General features: G+C 48.0%; 2 protein-coding genes across 2 annotated transcripts; one reads left to right on the top strand and one right to left on the bottom strand.

Moving 5' to 3' along the window:
* Window positions 1-839: 839 nt before the first annotated feature.
* On the bottom strand, window positions 840-17,846 carry TADA1 (transcriptional adaptor 1). The gene is made up of 8 exons (XM_080348943.1): window positions 17,725-17,846; window positions 17,398-17,489; window positions 16,266-16,331; window positions 10,328-10,425; window positions 4,795-5,004; window positions 3,731-3,882; window positions 2,586-2,748; window positions 840-1,617 (listed from the first exon to the last, which is right to left on the bottom strand). Exons 1-8 carry the CDS (start codon window positions 17,796-17,798, stop codon window positions 1,465-1,467), a joined length of 1,008 nt encoding a protein of 335 aa, XP_080205069.1. The 5' UTR covers window positions 17,799-17,846; the 3' UTR covers window positions 840-1,464.
* Window positions 17,847-17,936: 90 nt separating this feature from the next.
* On the top strand, window positions 17,937-26,555 carry PRDX6 (peroxiredoxin 6). The gene is made up of 5 exons (XM_080348651.1): window positions 17,937-18,094; window positions 19,715-19,871; window positions 24,262-24,408; window positions 24,985-25,131; window positions 25,859-26,555. The coding sequence occupies exons 1-5, from the start codon at window positions 18,003-18,005 to the stop codon at window positions 25,988-25,990; spliced, it is 675 nt and encodes a 224-aa protein (XP_080204777.1). The 5' UTR covers window positions 17,937-18,002; the 3' UTR covers window positions 25,991-26,555.
* The last annotated feature ends 1,442 nt before the right edge of the window (window positions 26,556-27,997 follow it).

Here is a 27,997-nt window from a genome sequence, read left to right as displayed (position 1 = left end):
TGCCTCTGGCTGTGCCGAACCCCACAGCACATCCCGCAGGGGGATGCAGGGAAGCCAGGAACACAGAGGCAGCTCCACAGCCCCTTGCTACAACTCTGGCCCAACATGAACAGTCATGGGGGTCAGGAAAAGCAGCTATAAAAAAGATAACTGGGAGGAAACACTGGGAACCTGCACCTTGGGGGTGCACAAGAGCAGGAAACAGCACAGGAAAGGAGAAAGACAACAGCTCTCCTATCCAAATACTTTCCAAACAGGGGAAGACTAGAAAGGAGGCAAACCATGAGCTTTCCCTTCCACATTCCCCTTGAGGAAGCCGTTTCATTTCTGCTGTCTGGAGGCACAATAAGCCAAGTCACTCTTTAGCAGTACCTCCATAGGTGTGGTTAAAACCAGGCAATATAGTAATAAAGATATTTTAATAGAATTTGCATGTTATAATAAGCCTCTTCCCATCAACATCTGAGGAGCACACAGCTGACTCAGGAAAAAAGCAGAGTCCCTGAATCACAGCAGGTGGAATTTCCCATTTTACACAGTGATCTGCACCACTCCCCTCAGGGAGAGGTGGGGCTGCATATTTTTATGATAAAATAAGATATCTTGTTCGTGCTGCAAATCCAAGGGGTGTGCAACACTAAGACAGTGAATTGGTATTCAGGAGCTGTTGTTCCACCTCAGGGACAATCAAGCTGCCCGCTGGGATGGGCAGCTGTATCTGACAGGCACAGAGGTCACCTCTTGTTGTAGGTCCAACATCTCCTAGAACATCTGATCACAAATACTATGAGACAGGTGAGTCAAGGACTAGGCTGATAGCAAAAAGTTACTCACAACCCTGATTTTATTGCATACTTTGGTAACTGGTGAGAGGTTCCTATGACAGTGCACATCATGTTTTGTGATGCAAAACAGTTCAGAAGACAGGCTAAAAATGACCTTTCCCTTTTGTGCCATATTTTCCTCACACTTTCTAATCAGAAGTTCCCCTTGTAGAAGAGGAACATTGTCACCCTAGAGAATTGCTCATCTTCACAAGAGCCCTCCCTGTTTCCAGTTAAATGAGCAAAAGCTGGACAAGGCCCTGGAGACAGCTTAGAAGGGGAGACTACCTGAGATGGGAGGGCAAGGAGGCAGATTCCCCATGCTCACAAAACACAAATACACCTTATTTAAAACCAACTCTTTCCACCCTCACATTTATTTTTCCTAAAAAACAGTCTTTGCAAACAAATGTCATGTTTCTCCTTTCCAATTCAGTGGGATTGCTGCGTGTACTCCATGGCACATGGCTCTGGGGAAGCAGAGAAAGCGTACCACAACTCAGTCATGTTTCCATAGGAAAAGTTGACTCACAAGTTGCATTATCTTTGAAATGCTGACACAGGTTTGTAAGAAGTATCTGAATGTCAAGTCCAAGGAGCAGCACCATGGCCACCTAAGGCCTGGCATGGCTGCCCAGCTCTAGCAGAGCAGAAGTCCCTCCTTTGCCGCCAGGCGCTGGCGATGGATTTGATCCTGCTGCAGCTCCTCATGGTTTGGGTGCCAGAGTTTCATGACAATTCTCTCAATGTTTAGAGCGTAGACAGTATGCGCAGGAATAACTTCTTTGTGCACCTGGAGATACATGTTAGAAAACTAGTTTCATGCTTTTATGCACATTTCCCCATACGACCTATGGAAGAACCTCCCTTTGCTACACGATGAGCAGAGTGCCAGCCCTGCTGAGTAGGGACACAGGCTGTCGCACACGAGCAGAGATGCAGCCTGCGGAACTGCCGTGCTGCCGGCACAGACCTGTTATGGTGTTTTCTAAGGGAGTGGCACGGTAAGGAAATAATAATTTTGCTCTTTCGTCAACAAACAACAATTTCTCATTAAAAAAAAACTTAGAAACAACAATTCCATCCGATTAAATGCAAGAAAATGCTTGATTACATGTCTTAAAATGAGTGGTTTGCCTCCACAGCCTTGAGACCAAATCCCAAGGCCTGTTCACAACAGCAGAGATTGAGGGGAAACTTCTCACAGATGATTTTAGACATTCAAAGTAGTCTGAATGTCCCCAGAGCTGCCTGAGAGGGAGGGAACAACAGGCATATTCCTCCAGACTACCTCAGACACCTCCCCAGGGCTGGGGCCAACCTACCACAGCAGCCTCCATGCCAGGACCAGGTATTCCTCTAAGTACCCAGGTGGAACATTAGAGTAAGACGAGACATGCCACGCAAGTCATTTTGCTGCATCTCTGTCAAAATCTCAGTCTAGCTCAATTCTGATACTATCACTGCAGTCTTGCTACAGAGGAAGTGTTCACCCTTCTTACGTAGCTGTAAGAATAGACAGGGATTTCTTCATTAACTCTCTAACCAAGGGGAGCAGAACACATATTTAACTAGGGCCTGACTGTATGTTAACCGTTACCTCATAGTGGGAACAAGTCAGAACCAAAGAATGCCAAATTTGAGAGGGAAAGATTGTAGGAGGAGAAATCAAATACCCCTCCATGCATGCAAACTAAATCCGAGACTGGCAGCTGGTACCCATGGGAGCACTGCCTGTGACACGTTGGCATAACAGCTTACCTGTAACGCCTCAAAAAGGTCGTACATGTTCACTGGCGGGAGGGACGCTGGTAAGGTGTCCCCAGAGCACGCCAGGAGCAGAGCTGCCTGCTGCTCAGCGTCATCGGGCGGGGGCTGGGGAGCGAGGCTCTGACCCGCAGAAGGTGTCGCACAGGTCGGAGGGCTGCAGACAGAGCAGGCAGCAAAATCATCCCATCAAGAAAACACCACTAGCTTTGGGAGTCACACTGCAGGGGCTTGGCCCCAGGGTTTGCTTTCCTGTATCAGTTTTCTTAACCTTCACGTACATAAAATTTCAGTTGTAATTAAAATATCTTTAAAATTCCACTAATAAAAATAGTGCAAAGTGACCCTCAGCACATTTCAAACCTGCTGAAGTGATCTGAATTGGGCAACTTTTGTTATTTACAGCAAATATTTTCTACCCAGCATAAATATTAAGGTACCCACAACATTAAATTGAAAGGCATTGGCCAGAAGGCAGAGCTGTTTGGAATCAATTGCATTTGTAGTGCTATAATCAAATCTTAAAACGCCCACAACCTCCTCTCAGCTGCTAGAGGCTGCCACAGACATACACAACCGCTAGACACACAGCACAAGCTGTTTTGACATTCAGACTTTGGAAAACAAAGCGACCTTGAAGCTCTGCTAACTGGAAAGGCATGCCAAGGAGCCATAAATGCATCTGGTTGCAGGAAATGACAGGGTGGCAGCGTCTTGCACGTCCTCAGCGACATTCCACTCCTATGGCACAACAGCAGTGCCCCCACAAGGGCAGAGCTCTGCTGCCCAGAGGCAGCTTCCCCAAGAGCAACAGAACTGCCATGTCACTCACTACAGCTTTCAAAAAGCAATAATTACTATAGATATTCAGAGGGCCAGGGGTCACCTTCATAAATCGACAGACAAGCACAGGCAAAGAAAAAAGACCTGACACTGTCCTAAACTCCACTGCTGAAAACCCCCACATTCTCCCTCCCTGGTTAGCTACACAGGCCTTTGTACCGGTAATTTCTTAGTGTGTGAAAGCTAAACATTATTATTAACAGATTCTACTACCTAAAAAGAGAAATTGAACCACGGAGTAAGTTTGGGACCAGCAAACTGCATTTGAAATTGGCAACGTGCTGAGAGCTCCTTACCACTCAATTAAATTGTTGTAAGCAACAACACTGTTCTTCAGATACGGCTGAGGGTTAATGTTGCTGCCGAAGGCGTACTTGAAATGGCCATCTCTCAGGCGATAGGCTTTCCGCCTGGATATCACAGATGTCAGAATATCTTTAAGATGGTTCTGCAATGGAAAGCAATCTTATTAGACAAGCTGATTTATTCATCCTACCAAGCCACAGCTATGAAAAGCGCCTCACTGGCCACACAGAAGTAGTACTGCCATGACCACAAGGACCTAAGCACACAAAGGAACCAAGATCTGGACAAGCTGCTGTATATTTGCAATATCTGATACAACTGGATAAAAAGAACATGGCACTGTGCGAGCACTATGTATGTTAGCCCCTGAACTGTACTTAATAATATGCGATATGCTGCTTCAAATGTCAAAGAGGTTTCTTAAACAGTAGGAAACTCCCAACCCTCGATCTCTCTGATAAAAAGAGATTTCACAATTGGCACTACATGTTACACTTGTACTGAAATACTGGGCCTAAAACTACAGTGAAAAACCACTCGCTCTTTTTCAGATCTGTTCAGTTGCCTGGAAAGTGCTGGAGAAGCAACTGTCTGAAAAAAACCAAGCAGACAACTGCTTAATTTGGCCTCGCTCCCAGATGGGGAACTCAGGTTGGCCTCCTGAGTCCAGGAACCCATCCACAAATCAACACTCCAAGCAACAGCTGCATCATTCCTGGGATACATCAGGTAACGCACCACTGATGGACAAAACCAGACAGCAGGAACTTCACCTGAAGGTATCACCTGATTCTGTCACTTCCATGCCAGATATTTGCACCTATAATATTTTTTTTATAGAACTGTTTAAACTGGAGCTCCCATTCTATGCCTGCTTTTAAGTGACAGGAACAGCATTTTCCAAAACAGCTACTTAAGCATGCCTAGAGTTCTTCATATACAAGTACTTCAAAATTAACACTTGCAGGCAGAAATCCTAGACTTTACATCACACATACAGAGCCTTTTGCTGGTGGCACAATGGGAAAACTACTGCTGCCTAGCCCAGTCTCACCTCCACAGCATAAACAACTGCGGTCACTGCCTCCTCTGTCACGTTGTCCAGCCCGTGCTCATAAGCAGTTACGATCATCCTTCCTTCTAACTGGCCCCGTGTGGGAAGCATCATGGTATGAGAACACAGCTTCAAGTCATCATCCTCCTGGGGATCCTTTGCCACAAACTGCTGGGCTCCAGAGAGAGGATTTTGAGGCTGGAACCGGTGCTGTTGTGAACACAACATTAGAGTGTAAGAGGATAAATACTCAGTCAGACCCTTTGGTTCATCTAGCCAAACATCCCTTCTCCAGTCTGAAAACAAAAAGCTATGAAAATGTTATCACAGTAGGACAAGCAGAGCAATATTCCTCCCCAGGATACACTCCCAATCCCCAACCTGAGCCTGTGTTGGTGTCCTGTTATTAAACAGCCCATGAACTTGTCCAGCAGCACCCAGACCACCTGAACTTTGAGTATGCACAACACTCTGCAGCAAGAAATTCTAGAGTGTCATAACAAACCACATGAAGTCACCTCTTCTGGTTTGCTCTGTACTTCCCACCTGCTGGATTAATTTTACTCTCCTGTAAGTCCCGAATGTGACCATTGTCCCTTTTATCCCTGTTCATACTACCCAGACCAATTATGATTTTATATTTTGTCATTTCTTATGCAGAAGTGTTTTACTTACCGGACAGTTTCTACCAAGATTAAAACGCACGATCCTAAGCTTATGTGATTCTTACTTTAAAGCTTTAAACACAACAACTTAGCCAAATTCCAGTTCTGAATTTCATACTCTAGTCCTGCCATGTACTTTGAATACTTTAAGCAGAGCTGTGTTACCGAGGACCCACCGATTCTGAGATGGATTATGGCTATTTTTCAGAACCAACTTGGTTATTTAGGAAAAAAAAAAAAAAAGTCAAAACAAAACATCATAGAAACTTCATACCAGAAGGTGGCAACCCTCGTTTCCCCGGCCACATGTATTCAGCACAACTCCCTTGATCTGCTCCTGTCTCAAGCTCTAAGTGCTTGTGGTGGCTCCAGGGAAGTCTCTATCTCCAGATAAAGGAGTGGGGGGAAAGCATATAGGAATGATCGCTCCTCTGGCCCAGAAATGTGTTTGGCCCAGCCCCAACCCACAAAAGAACAACCTGGCCACGGCTCATCAAATGCTCCCACAACTCCTGTCCCTCAGCTCTCCAAGCCACAAATCTGGTGGCTCTAGAATGAAGATTGCCACCAGGCTCTATAGGGCATCAAGACAAACACATACCTCACATATAAACAATTAATATACAGCCAAGCAGATTTCTCACATCTTAGTTTCAGGAGAGGAAGGGCGGGGGGTGCTTTATTCAAAGGACAGTGTGGCATTTAACTCAGAGTGAAAAACCAATCCACCCACTAGTGATGTGAAAGCAGGTTTCCCTCCCGGTAATTCTGAAGATTTACGCTTTCATTACAGGAAAGCTACATGCCTGTATGCCTGGAAAAAAAAAGACCTTCAAAATGTAAGTCACTCTTAGGAGGAATGTGGTTTGGGAGAGCAGAAGCCAACTGGAATGCGCCCGTTGTCATTCACAGCTGTTATTCTGACCAGAGAGAGAAACATCAGGAAATATTAAGGTACTTCAAGTTCACACTACTCCAGAATTCCCTGAGTAATGGACAAGCCCATTAACCATAACATACACTTCATACGGTACTTAATACCAAACAATCCAGGAACACATGTGAAAACACGCACTAGAAATGTGGTGTAACATAAGGCTATCAGAGGAAACCAAATTCCAAGACTTCCAGTACATCATGACTTGCTTCTCCAACTCTCCTCCACTTGCTACTGAAACGTTACTCTGCTTCACACATGAGCAGGGATGCTTAACAAAAACAAAGGGAGGACTGTTAGGGACCAGACTGCCTTAGCTTACCGAATTATCAGGTATACTGCTCTTGTAGAACTTGCTTAGAGACTGCTTATATAGAATTTGCTTAGCGTAAGTAAGTTTTCTTAGCATAACATCTGCAAGCTGTAGACCTTTGAGCTTCTCGCTTTGTTAAGTAAAAAAGGGAAGCTACATCCTTAGAGGTAAGTAAAGGAACAGAACAGTGTCTAACAGAAGAATGTTTTGGCTATTACCACAGAACTTATTTCCTCCGGCTGCAGGTACAAAATAGCAACTGAAGGTCAGAACTTAACAGCCCACCTGACAAAAATGAAGAACTGAGGGACTCCAGACTCTAATTTTGTAATTGCCCTGGAGTGGCACACACAGTGAGGCCTTGCATTTCAGAGGGCTATAATCGTCCGAAGTTTTTCCACTGAGGGTCCCTCTTCAGGAGGCACCCAGCTTGAGCTGCTCTATATGGTGTACCTTGCAAATAAAATACTTTAGAAGAATTTCTGGAATCTATGCCTGAGTCTCTGCTGCAGGAAGCCTCGGGAAAAGAAGCTTCCTTAACATACGGTATGGTTTTAAAATAAAAAACCAGACTGCCATCAGAATTCAGGTTGCAGCTGTGAACACTGCAAAATATTTCAGCAGTTTCTATACACAAGCCTTCAGCTGGACTCACATCCCTTTGAAACGCTAGTCACTGGAGCACACACACATTACAATCCCCAGAAGTGTGGTACGCCCTTGGGCTGAGCCAAGCCAGCTTCTCGCAGTGTCAGAGAGGTGGGTTTCACACCCCACCTTTATCGTCTATCCCTTTATCATCTATCCCACCTTTATCATCTATCCCCAGCCACAAGGCTGCTCCTTCTCCCTTTGCGCTGGCTTTGGCCCTCATCCAGCCTCACGGAATGCTGATCCAGCTGAATAAATGAGCAAGAAAAATTCAGAGTTTGGAGTCTGTTTTGCTTGGTTATTTGTCTGCCTTGTCAGAGAACTGAGCCAGATTACGATGTGCTCAGACACGTGATACATCTGGCTCAGTAAGAGACAAACACTGTCCCTTTCAACAAACTAGTACTTCAGTTTGAACCATCTTATCAAACCCCCACCATGGAAGACACTGTCTCATCCGATCCTCTTTCACACCAGCCCCCCCCGCCACCAGTCTGGCAGCAGAGACAACTGCAGAACAGCCATGAGACAGTACCAGGTAACTGCACGGAGCGGTCACTGCAAAATTAACCAGATCTTGTGCTGTTCTCTGCCATACACCTGTTCTGAAACAACTCTCTCAAAACATTCCACCCAAGGAACATCTTGCTTCTAGCACTTTGGATTGTAGAGCTCCACAGAGTGGATCATACAATCACAGAATTCTGCCTGACTGCTCACACAAATAGTAAATCGCTTTTGTTTCAAGAATAAAGCAAATGTGTGACCAAGATATAACTGAGAATGTGAAAGGCGAATGAGGCTATGAAAAGCCCGTCAGAGCATTATTATAAAATCACAGAATGTCCTGAGGTAGAAGGGACCCACAAGGATCAGAGTCCAATTCCTTATATAACTATCATATATGTATGTAGTTGCACAGCCTTTTTCCAGCCCATAATTACAGGGGATGTCTTCTCCCAAGGATAAAGCAGGATGTCAACTACTCCAATAACAGAAATATTATTTGAAAAGACATCCTTCTTTTCTGAGCAGAGACATTCCGTCTGGGTTGCATACTCATTTCAAAACACACACTGGCACTCGTCACTAACCTTCTGTCCGGAAGCTGTGCCCCATCATTATTAGATGTAGCTCTCAACTCATCTCATGAATCTCAAGAGATTAATACTATTTTTCACATTACAAACCTTACAAACAAAAGCCAAGTGAAATAATTAATAACTTGGTCCCCAAATAAAAGCTCCATTCCCAAATATGTTTGAACAAGTCATCACACCCATTTTGCACTAAATCTTAGACACAGACTATCAAGAAAGGCTGGAAATTACTCATCAAGCTTACAGAGATTAGTCCTAGAAAACTTCAAAGACACTGCAATATTGCAGTGCCCACAGAGTTAAAGTTAGGTCTTGCTGATTCCTGGAATATAAGCTTTTAAAATTCTGAATTTCAGTGTTCTTCCACGGATTCTGTGGCATCTAACAAGGCCAGGTCACACTGCAGCACTTCCTCCCCAGAGGTTTCCATGAAAAAGGAAGCAGCTATTATTAGGTTCGTGCAAAAGGAATTGTGGGTTTGGACTATGAATTTTACATCATTATAACTAGGCTCAAAACCATCTTTTTTAATCAAAATAGGAACCATTACAATCAACACATTTTTGCCAATGAGAAATAAGTTTGTTTATTCCTGTAGCATAAAAATCTGTGCTTTGGGATTCAATGAACTCTTGCAAAGCATTTTCCTGCATCCTGCTGGTTGTGGAAGTGCTTTACCTGCAAAAAGCTGTTGAGATGCTTGAAGAAGCAGAACTCGGAGAGACATCAGGTGAATGTGGTGGATGAGGCAAAACTTCATAGCCCAATTCGTTCCACTTTTGAAGCGTTAGTTGTGCAATATGTGCTCAGACATTGTTGTGGAGAAGAATCGGGCCCTTTCTGCTGACTGATCCCAGCTGCGGGTGTTGCAGTTTTTGGTGCATCTCACCGATTTGCTGAGCATCCTTCTCAGCTGTAACAGTTTCTCTGGGATTCAGAAAGCTGGAGTGGGTCAGACCGGCAGCAGACCACCAAACAGTGGCCGTGACTTCTTTTTTGGTGCAAGCTTGGCTTTGGGAAGTGCTTTGGATATTCTTCTTGGTCCAGTCACTGGTTGTTGTATAAAATCCACTTTTCGTCGTACATCACAATCCGATCAAGAAATGGTTTTTGTTGCATAGAATAAGATTACACTTCAAAACTATGATTTTTCTTTATTTTCAGTCAGCTCATGAGGCACCCACTTCTTGAGCTTTTTCACTGTTCCAATTTGCTTCAAATGCCGAATGACCATAGAACAGCAGACATCAAGTTCTTTGGTGACTTCTCATGTAGTTGTGAGAGGATCAGCTTCGATGATTGCTCTCCACTGGTTATTGTCACGTTCCAATGGCTGACTGCTAAACTCCTCATCTTCAAGGCTCTCGTCTCCTTTGCAAAACTTCTTGAACCACTGCACTGTAGGTTCAGTAGCAGTTCCTGGGCCAAATGTGTTGTTGATGTTGTGAGTTGTCTCTGCTGCTTTACAACCTATTTTGAACTCTAATAAGAAAACTGCTCAAACTTGCTTCTAGTTAACATAATTTCCATAGTCTAAAATAAACAGCAAGTAATAAGTCATTAGCCAAAAAACAAAGCGAGAAAAGCACAGTAAAATGATGTATAACATAACCACATTTAAGAATGTATTCCAGCATCAGATGACAAATGTCAACAATGCAATGACCGCAATTCCTTTTGCACCAACCTAATACTAACTTCCAGCTTCTGCACCAATCCAGAACTCAAAATAAATATGACATATGTCATCGCACATGTTGGACTTCCATCATCCCTGGTACTAACAAAACCGACATGCCGTGCAGGGCTCTTTCACCCCCACGCAGAGATGTCAGACAGCCATGACCATTTAACTGTGGACACTTACATCAAACTTTTGTCGAACTGAAGAAATCTTTTTCCTTCCTTTGGGTTTTCCAGGTTTAGTTGCAGAGCCACCTGGCCATGGCAGAGACCCAGCACCTTCTACAAATTGAAAAGAAAAAAACCACACTTGATAAGTGTTGCTTTTTTAGGGCCAGGATGAGACCGTCCACAAAGGAAAACCCTTAACCTTTGGCCCCCAGGTAAGCCTTACCCCAAAACCAAAAGTCGTCGCCCAAGGGAGAATGCTTTTGGCAGCCCTTCCCTGCCTTTGTCAGCCCAGCTCACCCATGACTACTAGAAATTTCTGTCTGTACACCACACAAATCCCATGGTGGAAGATGAGAGGTGAGCACAGCCCCCAAGGAAAGCCAGAAGGAAGGAACAAGCTCTTTGCTGCATCAGGAACAGGACAAGTGCTTGCCCAGAGGGAAATTCTCCTGGATGAGGTCAGACACTAACCAGCAGGATATCAAGCAGCCTGACTCATGACAGCTGCCTTTACAGCTCCCTATCTGCTTAACCAAGCTTTGTCTCAGACCCAGAAAAAAAAAAAAAAATTACTGTATAGTACCAATAAATAAACATGTTTGGCCACATTGCCTTGAGGAAACTGCTCAGAAGTCTCCTGTGTGCCGTTTGACAGCTACACTTACATCAGGCCAAACCCCACCCTGACAATCCCACAGCTCCCGGCAAGGACAGATTTCCTGCTGATGGGTTTAAAGGGTCTGTGCACAATTCCCTCACTGGGGCATAAGAACACGTCGCACTGAATGCACATGCGTTTGCTGACGGTGCACAGGAAGCCCAAGCCCAAGGCTGGACAGCCCTCTTGTGGGTACAGAGGCAGCCTCCACTTTGTGTTCACCGGTATCCTCTTCCCTTGGTGTTGCACAGCCACTGAGCACGCGTTTTCCTCCAGAGCAGAGCATGCCTGTGCTGGGTCCCTGCCAGTCCTGGGGAGCTGGGACAACACTGCTCTGAGGGCATTCCAGTCACCTCCAAGGTGCTTGCCAGCCACGTAACGGTGTCTCAGACACTCCCTGGCCACACCTGAGCCAGCATTTGCTATTTCCTCAGTCACATACAAGACAAAAGGTGACAGCAGCCATCCCACAGCTCACCATCCACCACGTACTGACAACCAACTGGTTCAGGTTCTCTCCTGTTACCGCAGCCTGCCATGGCTCAATACCAGCTGCACACCAGCCTGGATGCTTACCTTGGGCTCTGCAACTGTGTTTAATTTGCTGTAATCGGGAATTCATAAACACAGTTATACTACAGCCCTGTTTGTAAGGAATGAGGCTGGTTCCAAGTCCTCGGCTATGTGGAGCTCCCCACACTTGTGGCTGGAGCACAAGTACAGCATCCTCTGCCATGAAAAACTAACGAACAAACAAAAACACCACACACACCAAATAAACCAACAAATTTCTAAAACATGACTTTAGGAATCAGGCTAAACCAGAGGACCCATGTGAAGTTTTTGAATGGTCAGCTTCTAAGAAGGGGTTAGAAAAAGAACCCACAACAACCTACACAGAGAGATGGTGTATTCTCCCTATAAAAAAGTTTACTAGAAAGTTTAGCTACATCCTAATAGTGGGGTGAAAAGCACCATGGACAGTTGCCTCAAGGACCACTCTTGCCCTTCAAAGTCTCAAGACTTACATGCTAAGATCTATCAAAATAATGCTACTTCTCTCGCAAGATGTTTTGCTCTTTACTGATGAGTCCTTTTTTCCTCCTCTTCTGCTCCACAGTGGGTCAGACCTCTTCTAGGAAGGGGGGGATTAGGGGTGTCAAGGACAGACACAGAAACTACCTGGCCCATTTTAAAGCTTCCAATAAAAGCACATCTCTCTAGCTCGCAATGTCACCCCAGCCCAGGCGCTTCCTCCGTGTCACAAATCTCATATAGGCTCCTTCACAGCCTCACTTACAAAAGTACCCTCAGCTGACCCAGTGACCAGGAGGCAGAGAGAGAGAACGTGTAACAGATGGAGATAAAAAGCAGACACCATCCTTTTATCTGACAATGTATTACAGATGAATAGGTTACAGCAGAGTATGAATTTTTAAAATGCCTTGTTTTTTTTTTTAAAAAAAAAAACACAGTAATTTTTAAACTAAATGGCAACTAATTCTTTAGGCTTTGACAGTAGACCATGAAAGATGCAACTTAATTCAATCTCAGCCTGCTCATTTAACAGAAACTTACCCAGACTTCACCTTGAACACCGTCAAGGTGAGATACTATCTCCCATTCCCCATTTGAATGAGCCCAAAGCAGAATTTTTTGGCTCCTTTTCCAGATTTTTGTATTACTAAGCCTGACCTGCACTAGATGAAGAAAGCAAAACTTCCCTCTAGTATTCTAAGAAAATCAGTACTTGCCTTCCTGGCCACAAATAATGAGGCTGGGTTGGCTTGGGCATAGCGCTTCAGAGATATTAACAATTTTTATTTAATCTCGCTAGCAAGAGAATTAGATATTAACAAGCCACAGCAATAGCTGCTGATACGCCTTCAGAAATGAGCAACAGGTAAGAATGTTTTTCTAAGGGGACACCAGACAGCGCATGTCAGGTTTTCCTGATGTGCTGCCCCAGCACCACACAGCAGGAAGGACAAAGATAAAGTCATATTAGAAAAAAAAAACAAAACAAAACAGCCAGGCTTAGAAAACATGCATTTTCCCACCCTTTTTTATTTGATCTTCAGCATTTTTCTTATCTTCTTACAGGGATAAGGGTTTAGTCAAACACATTGTGATGACCCTCCTCTGTCAACAACTCACACTCCTATTTTCTTCTTTTTTTTCCCCCTCCCAGCTCTCAGGAGAGAAGTGCAACAACAGGAGCAATCTGAGCCCATCTCACAGTCAGCAGCTCTTCAAGCAAAGTCCTTGGGCAACCCTGATATAATAAAATTCTCCTGCTATCCCAGCAAGAGTTCGAATTTGCTGAACCATCTCTTAGTTGGCTCCAGACTACTAGTAAATAAATTAAATCCTTATATCACTAACTCAAGTGCTTGCAATTGTCTCAGCTTTATTGGTAGCATTTAACTAAGGAGGGAGTTAACAGTTCAAATGAACTATGTATTAACCCAAGAAACCTCATTAGCTTGATTGCTTGCAATCCTCCAACAAACAAGATAAGCTCAGTGAGCAAGTCCATGCAAGGTTAAAAAAAGGCTTCAAACTGAAGTTCCTCTTGATGGAATTTTTGGGGGGAAGAAACACCCCAGACATAAAAATTTGGAAAAGCACTTCTGAAAATATTAATAAAAAGAGAATACCAAAAGAAAAAGTTTTCTTGTAACAGGAAGTGTGCCACACCACCCAGGCAGGTACAGCCAACCTAAAATCACTATTAAAGTGCTCACAGCTTCTCAGCTGTTACAGCTGGGTGCCACTAGAGTATTTATGGGTGCTTTTACAGATACATCTACCAGCAGGAACATCACCCATTGTTAAAAAGGGCAGAGAAGACAGATTTAGGATTACTGAGGATCCTGCTGTGCCCTCAGCAGGAGCTCGGCAGGAATTAAAGCAAATGGTCATTCATCACATCAGAATAGGTATGAACCTTCCTCCCTCTCCACAGGTCCTAAATATCCCATCCCACACAGGCTGTTGAACTGGGTTTGAAGTTTGTGTGACCAACAGCCTAAGCAGATGGGAGGTGGAATGGAAAGCCTTCCCAAAAAAGGTAATGGGTTTGTTTGCAAGGTTCAACGTATCTTACAATCACTCCTTAAAAATATCTTCCCCAAGGTTTCCTATTCCAAATTCCATTACACCAAGTACACTTGTAACACTGACCGCACCATTTTTATAAAACACAAACTGGCATTTTGAAGGTGGTTCTTTCTGCCTTGCCTGGCTCACATAAAGGTGGAAAGTACACACCTCAATTACCCTTGCAATGGCGTGCCAAGTGCATCAAGCACACTTCCTTAAAATTACTTGTTTCCATGAATCATGAAGTAAACACCTTCTACCCAAAAGACAGTAGTGGAGACAAAAGCTTGTCTGCTTTTCATTCTTACATGGGAGAAAGGAAATCTAGGGGGAGTATTCCACTGGTACTGCACTTCCCTGGTTTTGCACATAAACACACAGCAGACTTGCAAGTACCAGTCAGCGGCCCATAAAGACGTGTCTCAGTACAGATTAGCTCCAAAATTCCCAGGAGACCCTGTACTTATCTGAGGAGAGCAAAACAGAAACTCTAGAAGGGAGTAGCAGTATATGCTGTTAACTGCAGAGCACTAAACTTTCTCTTTCAGAACACATGCATAAGTAAACTGATTTTTTTTTCAAGCTGGCTTACGCGCCTCTGTGGACACAGCCAACAAGAGCCTGCCTGAAAGCACTGGGGTGACCAGCTGGCACCGCGTTACGTGCCGCCACCGATCTGCTGAAACACTACAAAGAAGGGTTCTTCAGGAGCTCTTAGAGTTCAACAGGACAAGAGGAAAAGTTGTTAGGGACTTGAAATTAAAAAGGTCAGGCAGGAAACAAGCAGCATCTGGAAGATAACTGTGGAGCACCACACTGCTCTGTGCTGGGGCTCGTACTTTTAACATATTCCTGGAAAAAGCGGGTACTGGAAAGCTGGCAGAGTTTGCCACGGAAGATGAAGCCTCACTAGAGGGCTGCAGAAAAGCTGCACAAAACTAAGTGACCAGATAAAGAGACAAACTCAAGAGAGTTAAGCACAGTGTGGTGGACACAGGAATAAACCACCCCAAAATTAGTCACACAGCAACAGGCTCTAACCCAACCGCTGCCACTCAGAAACAAGACTACAACCTCTGCTTCATCCCTGACATCAGCCCAGTGCCCAGATCAGAGAACATAGGCACTCTCTCCCTCCTCTTCCTAATTTACACTCAGCTACTTCAAGTAATACTCACAAGGGAATTGCTGCTCTTGTTCTTTTTCTTTATAGTCCAGCTCTAAGTACTCCAAGTCAAATGCAAAAAGCAGCAAGATTTAGACAAGTCTGCTGAATTACATAAGCGCAAACCACTAAAGAGGACAAGTCTAAGACTCAAAAGGTGTTTGGAAAGTTCAAGAGCAAACAAAGCAAGTTTGCAGGTGGTGGAGGTTAGTAGCTAATTAGCACAGCTGGTATAGTTAAGGACCAGCCATGACACAAAAAGCTGTGGGCAATCCATAAATTTTGCATTTTTTTTCCTTCTTCCAGCTACATCAGGTATTCTCTCAACACAAAAAAACCTAATCTCTCATGTCTCAGCCCATCAGAGCTATAATAATTTTCCCTCCCTTACTACACAGCAGTTTCATATCTTGAACTGCAGTTCAATTGTCCTATTAGACCTCTGGATTCAGAGTTGTTTTCAGGACCAAACAAAATATATCTTGCAAGCCTGACTGCAGCCATTCTAGATGCTTACGAAGTTAAAATGTTAACTATCTGCAGAAGGGTGGGTTAATTTGCTATAGCTGAACCACGACTCACTCTAAGCATTCAAAGTAAGCATTTTTTTATCAGACACGTACTCAATCAGTCAGGAAAATCCAGCTCCCCAAAATTATATCCCCAGCAAAGAAGAACAAAAAGCATTACCAAGTTCATAAGAGAGGAAGCGTAAGCAAAGCAGATCAAAGCAGCATTTCCCTTTACATTTCTGCTCACAGCACATATCCAATCCAGAAATCAAACCTGCTTATCAAGCACAGCAATTCAGCCTCAGCCTCTAATAAAGCACACGCAGCTTATTCATAGAAGCATCTCTGCTGAAATCAGCTGGATCGCTGCTTTCCTACTATTTTGCCTGAGTAGCACAAAGGACACAAACATTAAAGCTGAGAAAACTGGAGTGCTTTGTACAAAACCCAAAGATACACACAGCAAAGCTTTGCTACCCAATTGTTTTTAATGAAGCTTCTCGGGACTCACCTGGTGCAGAAACCAAGATCTGGCATCGGGTCAGAATAGCCAGGAGAAAATCATTGTGCGAGTGGACTGCGTGAAAAAAAGGCAGTTCATTAGCAACATGCCAGTGCCCAGGGGCACCCCCAAAGCAATCCTTGAAGTAGCTCGCTACACCCTTCCACAGCTGTGTTTTCCCTGCACACTTGGCTACACAGGCACAACTTTCCATTTAAGTTTTTTTTTTTTGAGAGAGTTTTCTTCTACTGAGCCCAGAACCTGTCACTACCATCCTAACAAAAAAGATACAACACATGGCACAGAAATAGGTTGGGTCATCCTCAGTGGGCTACACACACAAATCGTACAGCACACAACGTGAAGCATCTGGTGCATTCAGGCAGCAAGAGGATTAGCTGTCCCTCCTGCTACACAGCCCTTTAGTAGTGGGGGACTTCTGGCTGCGCTAGAAAAGAACAGTAAGAACCAGCCTCAGGAAGGTGAATTTAAGTCAAACCACTTCTAGAAAAAATGCAGCTGCCTTACAGAAGGGTTACTGGAACACAGTAACTACACCTTAGAAAGAGCGAAGATAAACCTCGTGAGTAGAGTCAGAGGGGTGGAGGATCCTCTTCGCCCTTTGAACCTGAGCACTGACAAACTCACCGCAGGGATCACAAGGAAGCTCACCCTTCAGCTCTCTGATCTGCCACCCACAAAGGCCAAGAGGGGGATTTGCCTGCTGCAAAATCACCTCAGTGAATTCAGGGTTTTCCCGCCTCCAATTCAGCCACAACATCAGTTCAGTCCCAAACAAAGGGAGAGCACAGTACAGAAGGGACTGGGTCTCTGCGGTGATGTAACAAAGTGGTTTTTGGTTGCGGGACAACTTATTTTACTTTTTTTTTTTTTAAGCCATATTTACACAAGAACAAATTGCCTTTAAGTGCTGGGGCCAAAAAGGTATTTTCCCCTGCAAGCCAGGGCACATCCCACCTTTATAACTCCATTGCTATCAGAGCCCTGGCCGTTCTTATTTCCCTCACAGCAACTTCCCTGTTCAGGAAGCAACACGCAGCAGGAGGAGCTCACCCCGGCCTGACAGGAGCAACACAGCATTAGAGACGGCAAGAAAACAAACACAAGGTGGCTTTTTTACCATTGTCTTGCGTGAGGAGCCTACGTGCCTCCAGGTCAAACTCCTCCTTACTGATCTTTTGCTTGAACCAGAGCTTCAGGTTGGCCCAGTACCTAGGGGAGAGCGGGCAAGGTGCAGACACCACTCGAAACGCGTTGTTCCTAACCCCCACAAAGCGGCCCGGGGCCAGGCCAGCGTCGCGGCTTCCACACAGACACGGTACAAACGGGCGGCCCTGTGCAGGCCGCGGGAAGGCGAGCAGGCCCCGCAGCTCGCAGGCCCCGCAGCTCCCAGGCCCGGCCCCACAGCCCCCCCCGCGGCCCGGCCTCGCCCCACCGCCACACTCACTGCTTCACGTTCTCGCCCAGCGCCTCGCTCAGGCTCTTCTTGGCCGCCTCCAGCTCGCTCACGTACGTCGCCATCACCGGAGAGCGGGGCCGCGGCAGGACCGCCCACCTCCCTCTCTCTCCCCCGCGCCGCAAAGCGTCGCTAAGCGCGACAGCGGCCGTAAAGGGAGGCGGCGACCGCCCGTCACGTGTCCGCCCGAGTGGCCCGGTCGCCCCGGTGTCCCCGCGCAGGCGCAGAGGCGGTGCGGGCAGCGAGCGCAGCGGAGCCGGAGTTCCACCATGCCGGGCCTGCTGCTGGGCGACGAGGCGCCCAACTTCGAGGCGGAGACCACGCAGGGCCGCATCCGCTTCCACGACTTCCTGGGAGACTCGTGAGCACCGGGAGGGGGCGGGGGGCAGCGGGACCGGAGACAGCTCCGCACCCCTGGATGGGCACCGGCCCCTCCACGGTGCCGGGGAAGCGGGGCAGCGGGTGGCCCTGCGAGGGTGGCCACCGCGCAGCCCCGCGGGGCACAGTCCCCGGTTGTCCCCCTCGCCGGCGGGCCGAGCCGCGGTTTCCCGGGGAGCGGTGCGCAGCCTGGCCCGCGGAGCGGGCGGAGCCGCCAGTCCCGTCCGGGCTGCACGGGGGAGAAGAGCCGCTCCCAAAACGGCAGAGCCCGGGAAGGGCAAAGCTGGGCTTGGCTGAGCCGCGCTTAACCCAGGCCAGTGCCGGAGAACAGCTCGTTTGTCACGTACGTGCTGTGTGAGCCCGGGCGTGCGGAGCCGTGTCACGGAGCCGTGTCACGGAGCCGCGGCGAAGGGCTCCGGTGCCGTGTGAGCCCCGGCGGGGGAAGCGGGGGCTCCTGGAGCCCCGTCCGCGCTCAGCCCGGTGCCCCGTGTCCGGCGGCACCACCTGCCGGGATGCGCTGCCGGCCTGAACCAGCGTTTGACTCCGCTTCTTGTGAGACCGGGAAAAAAAAAAAAAGCTTTGCTTTTCCATTTTACCTGCTGCCTTTTTATTCCCGTATAAAGGCACTTGTAGCACCAGCAGCCAGGCGGCTGCCCTTTCACGTCACGGCGAGCCATGGCAATTGCAGGGCTCGGGCAGAGCTGCCTCGCTTGATCCCTCCAGCTCCGTTCCCAAATCTTTCAGGCAGCGCTTTCCCTGGCTGCTGTGTCCTGCAGCTGTATGCACTGGGGCCCAGGGGAAGAGCGATGCAGTGAGCCCTGTGACCACTGAGCTGGAAAATGGTGCGACGAGCCCCTGGCAGGGAATTTTAAGTGCCTTCTCTGTGCGCCCCTTGCCTTAGCTGTAAAGTGCGGTGACTTGTGCTTTCCTGATCGAAAGACTGCAGGATCCACAGATGGGAAGCAGTGGGCAAAAGTGAGGTGGCAGTACTCATGTAACTGTAGCCATAACGTGATGTTAACTTCTGGCCTCCCCTGTTAGCTGATTAATTCTTATTTTTGTCATTAAGTACATTCAGCAGCTCACAGCAGCGGTTCGTTTAAGGTTTGCTCCTATACCATCCTTCTAAGCAGCATGATAGACGTGGGTGTTTCTCCTCACGGTGATCAATGAGGCATGCAGGATGGTGAATAGCCTCGTAAATCAGTAACGATCTCTGCAGTAGCTTGGCCAGCAGGTCAGCATCTACGTGCCCTCACACACATGGTCTCGGGGGTACAGAGTGTACACGTGACTTCCCCAGACTTCCTCACATGGTGTCCAGCTCCACATCAGGAAGGGTGGGCTATGCCAGTGTTCCCTGGGGATCCTGGAGGGGAAGCAAAGCGCGGGGAGGTTCTCAGAGCACGATGAACAGGGCTCATCTCCTGAAGGTTTCTAGCAATGAGGAAGAAAGAGTTCCCAGGACAGGATTTCCATTTGGCAGAGAGAGGAGCTGTTCCCACACTAGTCTCTGTGCAGTGCTATCCATACAGCTTTTAATCCGCGGTACAAACTGGAACGATGTCTGGCCCTAACACCATCTCCTGCTCTCATCTCTCAGATGGGGCATCCTCTTCTCTCACCCGAGGGACTTCACGCCCGTCTGCACCACTGAGCTTGGCCGGGCGGCAAAGCTGGCGCCCGAGTTCAAGAAGCGCAACGTGAAGATGATCGCCCTTTCCATTGACAGTGTCCAAGACCACCTCTCCTGGAGCAAGGTATGGGCCGTGGCGGGGTGCAAGGGGAGCTTGAGCTGCTGCCGGGCTCTGGAAGCCAGAGGAAAAGCCTAGACAGGACAGAGCACAGGCTTGGAACTACGTATCTGCTGAGGGTGATGTCGCAAGACACGTGGATCTCTAAGCGTATAGGACAGGAGGTGCTAAAATGCAGAGCAGGAACAGGAACGTCTGCTCCAGCTTCAAGAAGTGCTCCAGAAAGTCCAAGGTGCTCTATGCACTGACACTTTGAAACAAGGAAAACAGTATTACTGCTCTCCCACCAATATCTGAAGGGTAAAATGTATGTGAAAGTGGTGCCAAAAGCTCAGAGGAAGGCAGTCTGTCCACAGACCCTCAGAAAGTTCTGTAATAAAACAGGAAAATAAAATAAATAAAACATTCAAAGAAATAATAAAAAGAAAGAAAGAACATAAAACAAGGAGGGAGGCACCAGAAGTGATCAGCTTGGCTTCAAAGGGTGCAATTCATGCCCAGGCAGGGAAGAGAAACCAGAGAACAAACAGGGCCATGTTAAACATAAAACCACAAATAGGAGCATGTTAAATATAAAACCATCATGAGGGAGTATAAAAAAAATGGGAATGAAAGAGCTTGCTGAAAGGACATCAAAGGAACTAATGAAAAACTCCAAATGCCGCCTCAGCAATGGTTTGCTGCCAGGGAGTATGACTGCAGGGCTCACTGCGAGTAGGGGTGTAAGACAAGCATTTCAGACGGTTAAGGCCAGAATGTAGAAATCCCTGAGTCAATTAGCTGCCTCTTTCTTTGCTCTTAAAATTGGGAATGTTCTCACACATTTTCTAGGGGTGATGCATTCAATAAGAGGTAGTAAAGGTGAGAAATTTCCACATACAAATATTGTTGCATGTCTTTAGAAATTACCTAATTGCCTTATTTCTTAAATTTACCTTCATACCTGAGTCGTGCATGTCCAATGTCCCACCAAGCCTGGAAAAAACAGTGTACAAATCCCATACCAGATAATGAGGTTTCTGTGCTGGTCAAACTGGCTGAAACCACCAGCCAAATTAGCAGAAAACATCCCATTAAATGTACTGAAAAGTTTGGGTTTTGCTTTTGTAAGGGAATCTCGTCTCCTGGCTGGCTAAAGCACTTTGTAGAACTATGGGGTGTTGCTGGCTTTTAATTTCCAAGAGGCTTTTCCAAGACATCAGCTTTGTGCAGGGCAGGATCTTCTGCAGGGAGAAAGGGGGAAGCAATAGGTTGTGTCAAGGGGGAGAAGCGCTGAGCTCCCTTGAGGTTCTTGCAGGGATGCGTGGAGTGCAGCATACTCGGGTGATCTGGGAAAGAGATGAGTAATGAGCTGACTCTGCTGATGCTGGAAATTATTCAGCACAGCCTCTGGTAAAACGAGGGGAAGTTGCAGAACATCCTTATGACGCTGACTGAGGAGCATGTTTGGAAAACCTTCCAGAACAAGCTTGGAGAAAGGCAGAGAGCAGTGGTCCAAGCTGCATTGAGCTTTCTGTCAGGTTGGGAGAGGCCTCAGAGACAGTCGTATGGAAATGTCAGCTCAGCATCTGTCAAAAAGAAAACTGTAAAAGTCCTCCAGACCAAAAGATCCTCTTAGTGAGGACAAATCTATAGCAGACTGGAGTCTTCCATGCAGCCTGTGTTTGAAATAGCCCATCTTGCAGACTACAAGGGAACAAGACAAGGTGCAGAGGGGGAACAAAACTGCCTGCAGATCTAGGCAGGTTTGCTTCAGTGCAAAACCAACCGAGGTTCTTTAGCCTGGAAACAGGAGGATGTGTCAGGCTGCAACACCATGAGCAGTGTGGTGATCATGGAGGAGCAATGAACGCAGTGCGTGTACATCATAGAAGGTGTAAGGGAGGACAGGGATGTGACTTCTCTGCTCTCAGACATTGCCCGTACAGTATCCTTTTCCTTTGTCCTTGACAAAGCAGAGAAGAACTTCAGAGAGCCAAAGAGCTGAACTAAGAAGGCAGGTGTTAAGGTCTGCTGCAAGTCTGAGACCAGGGGCAGTGCCCAAAGGTTCTCCTGCCCAGCCATATGGAAAAAGAGCTTAACATAGCTACCAAGCCTTGGCAGATGCTGTCTGTCTCTGAACAAAAGCTGTCTGCATTAAATGCTAGATTGGGATCTAGAAACTGCAATTTCCTTCACTAAATCTTAACTTGGAGAAAAGTCCTAGGAGTAAGCAAAACTTTGGGCAGGCAGACCTGTCTGTGCAACATTCCTTTACATACCTGTGCTTTCTCTTTGGATGAAGCTCCTGGCAATAATGAGGATGAAGTTGTTTTTTATCTGGAGCACAGCCTGGGCAGGAGGAATGGCTGAAATCCTGCATGAAACAACAAAGAAATGTCTACTCACTCCACTGCTAAACTTCTGAGGGCAGATGTGACCTGGAAAGGTGGGACCGGGGTGTAGCCAATAATTCTCATGTCACTTTGCTCAGCTCTGCTTTCCCAGCCAAAGATATCACTGCTGTTCTGAGCTGTCCCCAGCCAAGACCCAGAGGCTTGCTCCAGGACTCAGGACAAGCCTGTCCACAGACCCTCAGAAAGTTCTGTGGATTGATCCCCCTCTCCTGCCTCCCCAGGCTGCACTCTGCCTCTCCAAGGGCTGGCAAAATGCATGAGCTTCAAAAGCAGGGTTGACTGGCATGTGCTGTGTGTGGCTGAGGAGGTTTCAGTGCTCTCTCTGGCAATGGATGTTTTGCCTTGGTGAGTCGCGGGGTGAATAAATCATTCCAGTGATGTCTGGTTTCAGCTTAGACTGTGGAGAGAAAAATAGCTCATAGGGAAGTGAGTGAGTCTTAGGTGTTTTATTGCAAAGTAGGGCAGGGTTTGTGAGGCTGTTCTGTACAAAGATCCCCGGGTCATTAAATTACATGCATTTGGGATTAGTTACAGTCTGTAGGATTCAGATATTGGTTCTCAGAAGCTCTTTTCATTTTGCCTGGGCCAGCCTCTCTGGCTCTGCTTTCCTTCTCTATTCTGCTTTGACAAGGCAGGTCTGCAGGAGAACAGAACAGATTCCCTCCTTCCAAGACAGTCCTGACCACAACCCAGCCATGATAAACAGCCCTTTTTGCAGGGCAGTGCTGACTCAGGAAGCCCTGAGTAGAAGGCAAGAAAAGAGAAAAGCTGGAAAGGAAACATCTTGCCACATGCTCATCACTTGACCTGCTTGAAGCATCCTGAGCACCTAGGGTAGGGTGACAATGCCTTATGTCACCACCATCAGCCTAGGAGAGCTGAGGAGCAGTTCAGGACCTGCCCACTCTGAGCCTCAGTGGGCAGTGCCAAGGGGCAGCATTTCCAGCCCTTCCCTCTGAGCAGGACACAGCCTGTTCCCTGCGTTCAAAGCCTGGGAAAGGCGAAAAGACTTGTACATTCAATTATCAGCTCAGCTGATAACACACCACAGTGCTGTGTGGGAGGCTTGCATCAGCACTGGAGTCAGTTTTGTCCCCTTGTAGCATAAAGAGGGTGGAAGGAACAGGCAGCTCTGTTCTGGGGCAGAAACCTTGGATTAAACTTGCTTTAAAGCTGGTGTCTGCTCTGTTTGTGCCACCTTGAGCAGGTTCCTCCCAGCCCTGCTGTGGCTCAGCATCAGCCACGTGGGTGGTATCACAAACCACAAGCATAGCCTGAATGCCCTCGCCAAGTCCAGACTAGATTCAGAGATGCTCAAAATACCTTTTCCCTGTGAAGCAGGTGAAGTTTGGACTAGCACAGGGAGCAGCCTCATAAACCATGGTCGCAAGGGAGAGCCTGCACAGCTGGGGAAGAGGATGGTTTTCTGTCCCAGCTGTGGTTCAGAAAGGAGCATGTGGTGTCCCAGCACCTGCATTTAGACTTTCACACTGTTTTCAAAAGCCTTTAGTTAAGTAATTTAGGAGTGACTTGCTCAGGTTGGAGGAGGAGCACCTCCGTTCTCAGGGAAAGGTGAGTAAATCTCCCTATGTCACCAGCCCAGGCAGGACCTCCCTCTTTCTCCATACCCACTACTTGGGTAAAGCAGCTGGTCCATGGAGAGTTCCAGAGGTGAGCAACAGAGTGGGAGCATAGACAGCCTAACAACTTGCCTCTGAGAACAAGGCAGAGCCTGGCCTGGCACACAGGTTTCTGGTTTGTCACCTGCTTTCTGGAAGCAGAGAAACTTCATGGAAGGCCATGAGCCCCTGGCTTTGCTGTCCCAGCCTGACACCTTGGGGCCCAGCAAGTCACAAGCTCCTGCAGAGCAGCTGCTAAACATGTTTCTGCATGGCCTCACTGCAGGAGTTTGCTCCACACACGTAAAGCCTGTGTGGAGGTCTCCTGGGGTGGTACCCACAACAGGGGGCCTAAGCATGCCTATGGTTTTGTCTCTGCAGGACATCAACGCATACAATGGAGAACAACCCAAGGAGGAACTCCCCTTCCCCATCATTGCTGATGCCAACCGGGAGCTTGCTGTTAAGCTGGGCATGCTGGACCCAGATGAGCAGGACAAGGACGGGATGCCCCTGACGGCTCGTGTGGTAAGTACCTGGCCCTGGAGCACCCCTGCACAGTGGACTTCTCAGCGGTAGGTATCACCTGCTCTCCTGTGCTGTGTCTGTGGGGTTGGGCTTGAAGATGGAGACAGCTTACTTGGATAGATCTGACCATCTTCAGGAGCTGGGTTGACTTCCTTGGGCTAGATCCGTGGGTTGTGCTGCAGGAAGAGGCTGTCAGCGCTGGCCTGCTGGTGTAGCTCCATCTTGCTTTTTCCACTAACTCATGCTGGTTGTGCCTGTCCTAACACAGAGGGGACAAAAGTGCTTGAGCCACTGGACTTTCCCTCTCCCCTCCTGTGCTTGCGTTAGAAGGGCTCAGGTCAAGGGGAGGAAACATTTCAAGGAGCAAAACAAGCTGTCATTAGAAACAGGAACTCCCAGAGCAAATACCATTTTACCTGTGCCTTCTTGTTTCTCTCAGAGATTCCCACCATGGCATCTCCTGTGTCTCAACACCTGCAGCCAAGGAGGCCACCTCCAGGAGAGGGAGGAGCAGCAGGGCTGAGCAGGTTGACAAACATCTTTTGCCCAGCCCTGACCCTGTCTCCCTGTGCTCAGGTGTTCATTTTTGGCCCGGATAAGAAGCTGAAACTCTCCATCCTGTACCCAGCCACCACTGGGAGAAACTTTGATGAGATCCTGAGAGTGGTAGACTCCCTGCAGCTGACAGCATACAAGAAGGTCGCTACCCCTGTGGACTGGAAGGTGAGGAGAGGAGCAAATCTCACAGCCAGGTGCTGAAAACATGCATTGAAACATCAACCAGCCTCCCTTGGAGGGGGACCCACAGGGTGAGGAAGGGTGCTGAGGTCCTGAGGTCTGAGTTAGATCCCAGCCCAGGCCCCACGGCTGTTGCAGTCTGGAGTCAGCTATAGGAACTTCCCTTCCTTCCCTCCCTCCCCTTGGCCCCTGGCGCCAGCAGCTGCTGGGCTTGGCCCTGCTGGCTATAAATACTTGAGCTCTGGGCCAAGGCAGGTCCTGCCCTTGTTGTCTGTTAAGGAAGGGCATTACCAGGTGTCAGCATGCCAAACCTCACTGAAAGCCAGCAAAGCAGTGTGGGGCACCCCTCCCAGGGATGGCTTGCTGCTCCGCTGCCTTAGGCCCAGAAGGGCCAGTATGGGCACAGCCCAGCTTTGCCCAGCACACACACAGCCAAGCACTGCCTTTGTGGATGAAGTTGCTTAGTTGTGGCCATCCCTGTTCAATAGCATTATTAAAAACTCCCCAGAACTCTGTCCATCACTCACACCTCCTGTCGTAGCTCCTGCTCTGTCTTAACTGCCAGTTCTAGGCAGAGCTGCAGGGTACCTGCCTGGGGTACTGGGGCCAAGTGGTGACAGGGAGGGAGTGTCATGTGCCAGCCAGGACGTGCCACCTGCATCCAAGCCTGCCAGCTCCTCTGCTGTTCTTATGGTTCCCATTTTCTCCCCAGCCTGGTGACAGTGTCATGGTCGTGCCCACCTTACCTGATGAGGAAGCCAAGAAGCTCTTTCCCAAAGGAGTCTTCACGAAGGACCTCCCGTCAGGCAAGAAGTACCTGCGTTACACCCCGCAGCCAGAGTGAGCCTGCCCCGCGGAGCTGTGGGTCGTTCGGCGTCAGGAGCCTTTCCCCGTGCCCAGCTCCTGCCTCTGACACTGTGCGATCAGCAGCCCAATACTGTTACATGCACTGATGGCGCATTGCAATACTAAACCAGTCCTCCCCGTCACCCTCATCCCCTCAAAACTAAAACCTAGGGTGTTTTCTTGCCTTCAATCAGCCCCACAAAGAAGAGGTTAGCAGAGCAGTGGGAGCTCCGGGCCTCAAGCTGTGGAGTTTCTCTTGTTGGTACTGACTGAGCTTTTCCCATAGGCATGTTGAGAAGCGTGGTATCAGCAGCCAGGCCCCGAGAGGTGTCCTGCTGGGCTCACATGCCTCCTGTCAGGGAGTTTTGGGGGTTCCACACTGCTGCGTGCCTGTCGGAGCAGCCATCACTAACGCATTAACACCTTTGCCTGGTCCCACGCGTAGGGGAGGAGCTGCAGAGCCCAGTGTCTCACTTCTTACTGCTTTCTCATCTCTTGCTGGAAAGTTGTTTTCAGGTTTTATGGATGAGGGAATAGAGCAAATAAACTGATCTTCAGTACAACCTGCAGTAGCCCTCGTCTGCCTTTGCTGGCATCCCCAGCATGATTTACTTTGCTCCCTCAGCCGTGCCGCTGGGACGTGTGCCCATGCTCATGGGTGGGTGCCAGCGGCACACAGTGCCCTTGGTTTTGCTCTGTAAATAAGGCACTTTGGAATTGCAGGTTGTCTCGGGGCACATTGTTTCAGACAAGGCAGCAGGGCCAAGGGCAGCTCTGCTGCTTTTGCTTTGTGGCAGAGCCTCGGTGGGGGGAAGGAGGAGATGTCAGCTCAGGGAACACACCGTTAGCTGTGGGGAGGGGGGTTCTACCCTGCTGCCCACAGCAGGAGCAGACACATTCCAAGCCATGCAAACTCCTCCTTGCTCTTCCACAGCTACACCTCAGGTATCTGTCAGGAGATGAGCAATGTTTTAATATAATGCTAAGAAAGAAACCTGCTCACCAAACAGCTCAGAGGCTGTCTGCCAGTATCTCTCAGTGCCCAGCACAATCAGCAACACACAAAATGAGCAGCTGTAAAAGAAATTGGCTGTCTCAGGGCACAAATGCCCCCCACAGCAAGCAGGATCTAGAAGGGCTGATGCTCACGGTAAGCTGGATGCAATGAGCAGCCTGCAGGGCCTGATCCTGGGGCAGCACCTGTCCGTCAGTCCTTGGACGATGTCCCAAGCCGCTGGCTGCTCCCAGTGCCCATTGCTGTCCTCCTTCACCAGCCAGGCCACCTCACTGATCACATCCTTCCCCAAACAGCTGTATTTTGGAGAGCTCCTTCTTTCATTACCAAGAAAAAAAAAGTTTATATTAATATTTAATTGCCTCCAGGAACTATACAGTGAATATTGGTATTGTTTCCCCATGTGACTTTTAAATGAACCTTTGTTATGAAATTCTGCGTTATTCCCATGTATTATTTTTTACTATAAGAAGAAAAACCCTGGTCTCTGGGTTGACTTCTGTTCCCCATCTTTCACTCTGCAAGAAGTGGGGAAGTGGGAGTGGGGTCTGCAATTTCAAAGGGGAGATATCCCTTTTCTGTGTAGTTTCTTCAGCCTTATCAAGTTTGGCAGCTCCCCTAGTTCCCCACAGCTGGGCTGCATGAGCTCCTGGTTTTCTCGCCATTCCCTCAGCACACAGCCCTTGCCTTGATCTGGTTTCCCAAGAGAAAAAGGACTGTCTGCCCCCGCGACAGAGCTTTCCAACCAACTGCCCGATTTTCTGGAAGCCTGAGGACAGACCCCTGTGGTCAGCTTTGTGCAAACAGGCTGCTCGGAGCAGCCCCAGGGACAGGGCACTGCGGGGCAAGCACAACCTCGCCGGGACACCGGAGAACCCACCTGCAAGTCAGGACAAAGGGGAAAGGAGTCCTGTCACCAGACCTAGGGGCTTAAAGGCAGCTGCTGGTCCCACCGCCGAGCCAAGGCAGGGGCTGACAGCCAAGAGCCCA

The sequence above is a fragment of the Nesoenas mayeri genome, assembly GCF_963082525.1.
Source record: "Nesoenas mayeri genome assembly, chromosome: 8".
Taxonomy (NCBI): domain Eukaryota; kingdom Metazoa; phylum Chordata; class Aves; order Columbiformes; family Columbidae; genus Nesoenas; species Nesoenas mayeri.
This window is presented reverse-complemented; position numbering and strand designations above follow the sequence as displayed.